Below are 11,143 nucleotides of genomic sequence, written 5' to 3' on the forward strand. Positions count from 1 at the left end.
ATACTTTTAACAGTGGCGTGATTCACTTAGTGAAGTTTTCTAGTATATTAGACATAATGGGAACACTCCAAAGTAGATTACTTTCATGCAAGGAGCATGTGGTATGAGCTATTGCACTGAAAAGGGTGTCACCATCATGAGAGGAAGATCCAAACACAGGGACATGTGCTTTTCTTTGTGGATGCCACAAAGACAGATTAGGTTAGCATTTTACACATCTCCACCTATGATCAGGCAATAAATGATCACAGCCACTATAGTTTATTACTCTAAAATTTGTCTAGAGAGGATCTATATGCTGTTGACTATAGAAGAAGTACAGTATATGTATGTGTCCATGTATACATACATTTGTCATATATATGTGTGTGTGTGTGTGTGTGTGTATGTGGTACTGGGGATCTTACACTTGCTAGGTGGGTGCTCTGCCACTACAGCCGTACCTGCGGCCCCTTTGTGTGTTGGTTATTTTCAAGATAAGGTCTCACTCTATGCCCAGGTTGGCCTGGACTGCTGTCTATTTACGTGTGCTTTCTTGTTGCTAGGGATAACAGGCACATGGCACTGTGCCCAGCCATTGTACTTTCCCTGTAGCTGTGACAACAGGTGTGCCCTACCACACCCAGCCATTGCTTGAGATGGAATCTCACAAACTTTTATGCCCAGTTAACCTTGAGCTAAGATCCCCTTGATCACCTCAAATGCCTAGGATTGCATGTTTGAGCCACTGAACTCAGTTAAATAGTATATGTTTTTGTGCCAGTTCTGGTTATTGAACTCATGGCCTGAGTGCTGATCCTGAGCTTCTTTTACTCAAGGCTCATGCTCTACCATTTGAGCCACAGCTCTATTTCTGGCTGTTTTAGAGTAGTTTATTAGAAATAAGACTCTTACGATTTTCTTGCCAGGGATGGCTTCAAATTGTAATCCTTAGATCTCAGCCTCCTGTGTCGCTAGGATTACACGTGTGATCCATTGGTGCCTGGCCATATACATGCTACATATATATTTTTTTTATTGTAAAAATACTGTACAGAGGGTTACAGTTACATGAGTAAGGTAATGAGTACATTTCCTATTGAGCATTGTTGCCTCTTCCTTTGTTTTCCCCTTACCATCCCTTCATTCCCCACCTCCCCATCTACTCCCCCTCACACACACCGAAGTTGTAAAGTTCGTTTTCAACATAGTGTCTTGTACATCTCATTGTACAACCTGTATCCCTATTTAGGCATTTTGTTTTTTCCCTTCCTTTCCCCAAATTAGAAAAATGTATATACAAGATGCAGGGCACTGGAATCAAATACAGTGAAAACAGGTTATACCATGGGGGAGGAACATAACCAAGAAACAAAAAAAAATCACATAGTAGATTATAAATATGTTAAAAACAATAGCAAGAAAAAAAACCATTTGTGTCCCTATCTTGGGGTTCATTTTGCTTAACATCATCTTATATGGTCATATGTACTTAGCTTTTGACCTTCTCTATTTGTCCTAAACTTATACTAGTTATTGCAAATAAGGGAAACCATGAGACCTGTGTTTCTTTGGGCCTGGCTTACTTCACTTAATATATTTTTTTTCAAGTCTTTCCATTTCCTAACAAATGGGCAATATCATTCTTTCTGGTGGAGGCATAGAATTCCATTGTATATATGTACCACATTTTCTTGATCCATTCATCTACTGAGGGGCATCTGGGTTGGTTCCATATCTTAGCTATGGTAAATAATGCTGTTATAAACATAGTTGTCACCAATGGTTTTCTCAGAAGAATTTATTTTTCCTATCATAAGAGATTTTTTTTTTTTTTTTTGGTCAGTAATGGGGCTTGAACTCAGCCTGTGCATTGTTCCTGCGCTCTTTAGCTCAAAGCAAGTGCTTTACTGCTTGAGCCATAGTGCCACTTCTGGTTTTCCAGTGGTTTATTGGAGATGAGTCTCATGGACTTTCATGCCCGGGCTGGCTTTGAACTGTGATCCTCAGATCTCAGCCTCCTGAGTAGCTAGGATTACAGGTGTAAGCCACCGGTGCCTGGCTCATAAGAGATTCTTGAAGATTAGAACTGGAAATGCTAGTAGGTTAGACATTAGAAGAACTTTAGGAAATTTGAGATTGAAGGCAATAATTCTAAGTTGCATAAGAATGCTTTTCTTTTTCTCATTTTAGGTGGTTTTCTAGAAGATGACCATAGAGGACCTTCCAGATTTTCCACTAGAAGGAAATCATTTGGTTGGAAGATATCCATTTTTATTCCCAGGTTCTGAAACACCAGTTATCTTTTCCATTTCTGCAGCACCAATGCCTTCAGACTGCGGTAGGTCAAGTCTCTGTGCTTGTTTTCTGTGAGTGGGAACTTGACTTCTGTCTTATGCCCTCCGTGCATTCATAGCTTTTTCTGAAACCATTTGCTATGTTTTCTTAAAATAAAATCGCTCAACTTCTCCTTTTTGAAAAATACAATTGCTTATTAAAATTTCTGCCTCTTAAGCTAAATGCTTTATTTTTTACAGTCATCATTTTTATTATGTAAAATGTTAATTTTAAGCACTCTGATGGATTTAGAAGGTTTTATTTTTGGAATGTAATGGTGCTTAGACATGTAGCATTCTTCTGCTATTGATGTATTTATTTTTGTTAAATCTACTGACTTGCTAAAACAGCCATGTTCTTAGAGACAGGAGGAGTCATTCCCTGGAATGTGAAATTAGATTTGTTTCCATTTAAATTACTCCATTTAATTATCAAATTTAGCAGTATTCTAGTTTTTGTCTATGTTACCTTATTTCCCCAGAACTCTATTCTATCAGAAAGTTGATGAACACAAAGAAACCCAGAGAGTAAATCAGATAGATGGTTACATTTTAATTTATTTAGCATTTTCTAGGCAAAATGTTGGGTCATCATTTCAGATTTTATTTGCAGGTGTAGGGATAATGCAGTTTAAAAATATTAATAGTTATTAGAGTAGGGATTCATCTTTTAAAAAACATATCAATTTGAGTAATTCTTCATATCCAAATGTCCAATTGTATTCCAATTCTACAGTTTCCTGATAGTCATCATGTAAAGTTATTACTTAGAATCTGCAGCATTTACAAAGTTGACTGGGGTTTATTTTCAGATGAAACAAAATCAGTTATGAGGAATAACCTTGAACTAAAACACACTGTAGCTTGCTTATGAACTTATCTTCTCTTGAATTTGTTTTCTTATTTCCTTTCTTAGATGTTGATTTTGATTAGCAGTCATTTTTTTTAGTTTTGTGTATCTCACCAAGGCTATGGTGGTCACTTATTAAGAGTAGTTGTTCACTATTTGCTGAATAATGACACAATGAAAGGTGATAATGGATATTTATACCCTTTTGTATAACTGAAGTTCCACACTTTCTGTATCCTTGGAGTGACAGATTCTTGGCATCTGTATGACTCTATAGTTCAACTTTCCCTGCTTACCTCCAGTATAAATTCCATCTGCAGAATCTGACACCTAGCCATGCAGCCTCTCTCATATCTTCAATAGAGAACTAGTAAAAAAAAACATTTTCATTATTAAAAAGCTTTAGTCATCATAACATTTTTATATATTGAATCCAAATATGTCTCCTTGAAACTTTGACCTGCTGGTACTGGTCTGAGACTGGAATAAACACCACTTCACGTGATAACCTTCTAATGTGTGAAGACAATTAGGGCATTTTTCATGGTCTATACTTCCTGTGTCTATGGGTATCTAGTTCCCACTTACATCTAAAATGAGCAAATGGGCTATATTTGGGTTCAGGTTTTACCTTTCCAAACAAATCTGCATTTTTTTCCTAAAAAATAAATATGTAAGGATATTTTCATAAATGTAGTATGAGATTGTAGTGCTAACATGTACTCTCCCTGATTTAGCTTGTAAATAATATAAGACCATGAGCTTGTCTAATAGAAATCTGGCTAAGAAGGTTCTAGGTTCTTGCAATAAATTGTGGAGACCTTTTCCAAAGCGGCTCAAGTGCAGTATTACAGTGTGGTTGTCTTTGCCAGTAAATTAAGTCTCAGGGGCTAACGTGTGGGACATAGTATCTGCTTTTGGAATCAGGTCATAGAAAGCATCTAGGCCTGGTGGAAATCTACCTTTAAATATTTGCATTAGTGTGTTAGAATACAAGCAGTTTTCAGGTCTACTTAGGACAAGACTAGCAGAATGTAGAATTCCAGGAACCAATGTAGTACAAAAACTTTTACCCAAGTTAACTTTGTATCATGTGATCAGTCAGGTTTTCATCAGGCATTTCTGTAGAAACCAAGTAAAAACAAAGGCCTGTAGTTGAAGCAAATCATGAACTTGTTTTTCAAGGCCAGAAGGCAGCCCATCAAGATCATTTCTAGAGGAGAGCTTGAAACAGTTTTAGATGGCAAAAATGAGGATAGTAGTTCCAATCTGATGGATTTCCCTACCTTCCAATTTGTGTAACACTAGGTAGCAAGGCTAGCTCTGTATGAGTTGTTGCAGTGACTTCTCTGGAACTTAAATCAAGTTGTCAGCTTCAGCTTGGAGGGGTTGGGAAAAGGGCAGTTTTAGGAAATGGAAATGTGAATTGTGAACGTCCTAACAAGATCTGGAAGACTGGAATGAATTCTGGAGGGATGCAGCGGGGGGGGGGGGGGGCCTGAAAAGAGAAAGAGGGTCCCTTAAATTCAGACAGCAAAACAAAACATTGAAGAACCAAAAATAATTGCAGTGTGATGAAAATTTTAATTATCTTCATCCATCCTTTCAGTCCCCAGCAATAGATGTGAATCTGCTATTCATGCCACTTGTGTTTTGAGAGAGAATATCCAAAACACTCAACACCTTTTTTTTTTTTTTGGCATTTTAGAAATAGTACCCGATGGGCTAGACTATGACTCAGTACTTACCTAGCAAATGCAGCATCCTGGGATTTGATCCCTAGTACCAAAACAAACAAACAAAGACATAAACCTAATACAGTTAAAAAGCAAAAGAAGGGCTGGGAAGGTGGCCCAGTGGTAGAGTGCTTGCCTTGCATGCCTGAGGCCCTGGGTTTGATTCCTCAGCACCACATAAGCAAAAAGAAAAAAGCCGGAAGTGGTGCTGTGGCCCAAGTGGTAGAGCGCTAGCCTTGAGCTGCAGAGCTGAGGGACAGCGCCCAGGCCAGGAGTTCAGGCACCACAACCGGACCACCCCCCCCCAAAAAAAAAAAAAAAAAAAAGCAAAAGAAATAGTACCTGATACAGTCAAGGTCTGAGCTTACATACTGCTGTTGGGCTTCATCTAAAATGAGGTGCAGTGTGATTCATGGGGACCCCCGCACTCCCTGTTGCATCAGCTTGTACATGCCTCCTTTCCCGTGCCCCTGACATTGCTTTTAATAACCCCTGCTTTCCCTGCATTTGATGTTGGTATAATTTGTGGAGGGGAAGGGCAAAAACAAATCATTTAACTAGGGATACAGTTGGACCCATTGCAACAATGAGATATACAGGTCGTTATGTTGAAAAACGAACCTTACAACTTTGGTGGAGGTGGGGGGAGGATAGGGTGGGGGGAGGTGGGAAGGGATGGGAAGGGGAAACAAAGAGGAGGCAACAATGCTTGATAAGAAATGTACTCATTATCTTGCCCATGTAATTGTAATCCCTCTATACGGTATTCTCACACACACAAAAAAGAATTGCTAAAGATAAACATGCATGCTATAGCATCTAAAAATACTTGTCTTTCTTGAACCTTGATTGTTACATGTAAAACTATCATCAAATTTCATTTACGTCTTTTTTTAAAATTTCAAACAGAGTTTTCTTTCTTTGATCCTAATGATGCCTCATGCCAGGAAATTCTCTTTGATCCCAAAACATCAGTCTCCGAATTATTTGCTGTTTTAAGGCAATGGGTTCCTCAGGTCCAGCAAAACATCGACATTATTGGAAATGAGGTAAACACTTCATACATTATTAGGATTGTTAATGGTATAGATTCTCCCCTGAACCTCCCCCTCCCCCTCCCCCCCTCCTACCTTATGGAAAGGTAGTGTTAAAGGAAAAAGCCCATTAAAATTCTTTGGTTTGTTTCTCTCTCATGTTCTGTACTCCCTATATCTGGGGTCTGATATTGTGTACCATAGGAGCTCTTACCTGTTCCTTCTTTGTACACGTCAGTGTTTTTTGTTCTTTTTTTGTGTGCCAATCCTGGGATTTGAACTCAGGGCCTGGGTACTGCCTCTGAGGTTTTTTGTTGTTTCTTTTTTCTCAAGGCTAGTGAAGCCTCTTAATTGATCCACAGTTCTACGTCTGGCTTCTCAGTAGTTAATTGGAGAAAAGAGTCCTACCTGGGCTGGCTTTGAATGGTGATTATCAGATCTCAGCCTCCTGAGTAGCTAGGATTACAGATGTGAGCCACCAGCACCTGGCTCAAATTAGTGTTTTGTTTTTATTTTGTAGGGGGTTGAACTCAGTGCCACACACTCTTGATTAGCTTTTTGTTTTTCAAGGCAAGCGCTCTATCACTTGAGCCACACCACAATTCTGTATTTTTGTAATTAGAGATAAGGGTTTCTCAAACTTGCCCTCCCTTCTTCCCTCCCCCCCAGCTAGTTTCTGAACTGGGATCTTCAAATCTCAGCCTCCTGAGTAGATAGGATTACAGGCTTGAGCCACTAGTGCCTGGTTTACAAATTAGTTTAAAAACATTTGGACTTCAAGAAGAGATTTGATAATTACCACATTAGAACTACACTTTTAGATGATTTGGTTAAATCCTAGGCTTAAATATAATTAAAAATTTTTTGAGGAAATGTTTCTTGACTAACATGCTTTCATATTGGAGGAGTTTTTTTTTTTTTAATATTATACCCGTTCACAAAAATTTGCTCATTTTTGGAAGGAGCATATTTGGAGTAGCAGTTACTTTGGCGTCATCTCAAGAATCTCCTGCCTTCTGATAACAAGCTCAATTTTTATTATTATTGTTGAGTGCTAGGTGGAGTACAATTCAGGTAAGTGCTGTTGAAAGTGCTGCTATTACTATCTTTCCTGACTGACTAGTCTAACATAGAGCCAGACACCCATGGCTCAGGACTGCAATCCTAGTTACTCAGGAGGCTGAGATCTGAGGATCATTGTTTGAAATCAGCATGGTCAGCAAAAGCCCATGAGCCTTTTTTCTCTAAGTAATTAGCAAAAAGCTGGAAGTGGAAGTATAGCACAAGTGGTAGAGTACTAGCCTTGAATAAAAAAGCTTAGGGAGAGTGCTCTGGCCCTAAGTGCAAGTCCCAATACACACACACACACACACACACACACACACACACACACACACACACACACACACACACACACACACACACACACACACACACACACACACACACACACACACACACACACACACACACACACACACACACACACACACACACACACACACGGTAGAGTACTAGCCATGAGTAAAAAAGCTTAGGGAGAGTGCTCTGGCCCTAAGTATAAATCCCAATACCAACACACACACACACACACACACACACACACACACACACACACACACACACACACACACACACACACACACACACACACAGAGGCTGATATAGAGTTGCTTAAACAATTGGTGGTGAAGGGTTATTGTTTTCCCCCAAATCCATCATGGACTGCTAACTTTTGTAAGATAAAATGACAGTGTGATAATATAAAAATTAAATAAAGACAAACTGTAAACCCAGATTGTGTGTGTGTGTGTGTGTGTGTGTGTGCGTGCGCGTGTATGTGCATGTGTGCATTTGCCAGTCCTAAGGCTTGAACCTCAGGGTCTGGGCAATATCCCTATACATTTTTGCTCAAGGGTAGCACTCTACTACTTGAGCCACACCTTTAATTCTAGCTTTTTTGGGTGGTTAATTGGAGATAAGAATCTCATGGGCTTTCCTGCCCAGGTTGACTTTGAACCTTGATTCTCAGATCTTAGCCCTCCAGAGTAACTAGGTTTACAAGCATGAGCCACCAGGGCCAAACTAAACCCAGATATTTTAAAAAGGCACAAAGTTACTTTTCAACTAGTATAATCCTCAGTAGCCACATACTACTAGTCTTTGTTTCCTTTTGTTTTCAGATTCTGAAAAGAGGCTGTAATGTGAATGACAGAGATGGGCTGACAGATATGACTCTTTTACATTATACCTGCAAGTCTGGAGCGCATGGCATTGGTATGTGCTACCCTCTCACTGGCTTCCCTCATCTCCGTTTGTGTATCACCTCTTGTACACCTGACAGGACCTGGGAGAGCACCCAGACAACAGTACTAACATTGCCTGGGAGGAGAAGATTCAATGAGTCCCTGGCAAACCGTGTTTCTTTCCTTCAGAGAAGACTTCATAACCTCGTGGTACCTCTCAAATTTTGTGCAGTAGGCTTCATATCTAATTGCTCACTAGTTGAGAGTAATTAGTATTAAAATCTTCCTGAGGGCTGAGAGCAAGGTCAATCCAAGGTCAGTTTTCCAGGCATAGTCATTCCTACAGACCTCAGGCTTTTGGAGGTCTTGTCTGAGGTTCATCCTTCTTAAGAAACCTGTTTGATAACATATATGTATTTCCCTAGACTGATTGCCCAAACTGACACTTTCATGCTTTACTATTTTGTAACCCTGCCTCTCTTACTTACTAGATATTGTTACTATATTGTTTCAGTAGTCTAATATAAAATATCTTAAACTATAAGTGGTAAAGAATTGTTTTTCCCATAATCTGTCAGAGACTGACCCTCCTATAAGATAAAATAAAAATGTTTATAATATAGAAATGAAATAGACAGAATATAAACCCAGATATTTTTAAAAGGCATAACACTATGTTTCAATTAGTATAATCACAGGGAACATTAAAGAGGGAAAATGAAAAAGCCTTAGAAGATGTAACAGATTACAGTTTGGATGTCACAGTGTCCATAGAACCAATGTGAGCAGCACTGGTCTGTGTGGTTTATAATGGCTTTAGTATTTCTTTTCTTTCTTTTTTAAAGATAATGTATCTTTAGCTACTTGACAAAAGATTTCAATTCAACTTGTCAGTTTATGAGTACAAAGCATCTTGACCAATGATATGATATTCCAGTTGAACTAATTTTCTCCTCCTCCTCCTCCATCCTCCTTCGCCCTCCTCCTCCCTCCTCCTCCTTCCTCCTCTTCCTCCCTCCTCCTCCTATTCCTTTCTTTTTGTGCCAGTACTTAGGGTTTGGACTCAGGACCTCAGGTCTTGCAGTTTATCACTTGAGCTTTACCTCCACACCCAAATTTTAGCTAGTTAATTGGAGATTAGAGTCTCTAGGATTTGTCTGCCTGGACTGGTTTCAAACCTAGATCCTCACATCTCAGCCCTCTAAGCAGCTAAGATTACAGGTGTGAGCCACCAATGCCCAGTTTCAGTTTCTTATTGTATTTTTAGGTTGTTCCAAAAGTTTATTCATAAAGAACAGTGAGATGACATATCTTTATGGCAAAGGGCTTTCTTCATATTTCTGAGCATAATTATTGTCTCTGAATAGCTCCTGAATGCAAGCTTGAGATGTAAATGTAGATTCAGTGTGTTGTTTGCTTTGCCATTTTAAGGGAGGTGGTAGACCCATTGTGCTGAAGAAAAGTAATTTCGGCCATCTTCTTTAGGTGATGTTGAGACGGCGGTGAAGTTTGCAGCTCAGCTCATTGATCTGGGAGCAGATGTAAGCTTGCGAAGCCGCTGGACAAACATGAATGCTTTGCACTATGCTGCGTATTTTGATGTTCCAGAACTTATAAGCCTGATTTTGAAGACATCAAAACCAAAAGGCAAGCGCTGTCTGATCACTATTTGATAGTATTCATGGGAAGATATTGGTACAGAAATCATGAAATCAAGGTTTTTCTTTCTAATAAGTCATCTCATATGCATTCCTAAGACCCCATTTTATTTCTGAGATAGTTGAAATTTTCTGTGTTGAAGACTGAGTATTTCACAAAAGGCTTAGAACAAAGTGACAAAATGAAAAGATTGTTCTCTGGGTTTTCTGCAGTCCTCTGGAATGGGATGGAGTTTTATGTGAAATTGATTTTGTGTGCTTTATAATTCTTTTGTCTTGTTTGGGTAGGCCAGTCACAGAGCAATAAAGCCTGCAAAGCTAGGCATTGAAATAGTCAAGTACATTTCTAATAGGTGGCATTCACTTCTGAATTTCTGTGATTCAACTTCAAGGAAACAATTTTACGTCTTTTTCCCCCCTTTCTTATCTTGATGACAGAATCCTAAAATTGATGTCTAACTCCTAGTTCTGGAGTTGAGGGGGGGGGTCACTTTTCTTTTGAGAAATAGATAAGAGCAAATGAATAGCATTCCTTAAGGTTAAAGAGAGTGTACAGCCTTGTCAGAATGATAAAAGACATGTTTTAGAGATTCAGCAGTGTGACACATTCAATAGTGTGACACATTCAAATATGTCAGAATGTTAGTGTCTAAAACTCTAATTTGCCTAATTGTCCTTTTTCCTTTATAAAAGTCTATTGTTCCCCAGCATCGTTGTAAATGATGTTGGGAAGAAAAGCTTCAATTGCTGGTACTATGTCTTTAGTAATGCAAGAGCATCTGTGTTGAGCAGGTCTGGGTTGCTTGTAGTAAGTTGTGGATAGAGCATTTGGGGATGTATCATGTAGATTAAGTGAGAACTTGGTGGAATTATAGGTACATTAAATTCTTGTTACAGAAAACCTTTGATGGAGGATTCTTAAGTCTGGAGGATTTCCTGGGTTTAAGTATAACACATTGATTTATTGAAAGTTATTAAAATACCCTTATAATTGAGAGGTTTTTTCCCCTTTTATATTTTGAAATCAAAGTCCATTTGTTAGAGTGGAATGGAGCAGTATGAGTCAGTGTTTTTATGTTTAATTACTCTAATTGGGTTGAGGATTTAGCACTATTTTACTGAGTAGGGGTTGGAAAACTTTTTTTTTTCTATGAGGGGCCAGATAGTAAATAAGCATTGTGGACTTTTCAGACCTTATGGTCTCTGTCCCTGTGTGAGTGGGTGTGAGTTCCAGTAACACTGGAAACAGGAGGAATGGCTTTGGCCCATAGGTTACAGTTTGTGGATTGCCCACTTGAACCTTG

General features: G+C 39.0%; 1 protein-coding gene across 3 annotated transcripts in view; it reads left to right on the forward strand.

The window, feature by feature from the left end:
- Positions 1-11,143, forward strand: part of Clip4 (CAP-Gly domain containing linker protein family member 4) — a 79,090-nt gene that overhangs the window by 23,691 nt on the left and 44,256 nt on the right. For all 3 annotated transcript variants that reach the window (XM_070025302.1, XM_070025300.1, XM_070025301.1), the window contains exons 2-5: positions 2,173-2,320; positions 5,811-5,950; positions 8,119-8,212; positions 9,667-9,828. In XM_070025302.1, coding sequence (XP_069881403.1) covers positions 2,188-2,320; positions 5,811-5,950; positions 8,119-8,212; positions 9,667-9,828 — 529 coding nt within the window. In that variant the 5' untranslated portion in view covers positions 2,173-2,187. The remainder of the gene's footprint in view (positions 1-2,172; positions 2,321-5,810; positions 5,951-8,118; positions 8,213-9,666; positions 9,829-11,143) is intronic.

The sequence above is a fragment of the Dipodomys merriami genome, unplaced genomic scaffold (assembly GCF_024711535.1).
Source record: "Dipodomys merriami isolate MVZ:Mamm:240054 unplaced genomic scaffold, mDipMer1.0.p SCAF_17, whole genome shotgun sequence".
NCBI classification, from domain to species: Eukaryota; Metazoa; Chordata; class Mammalia; order Rodentia; family Heteromyidae; genus Dipodomys; species Dipodomys merriami.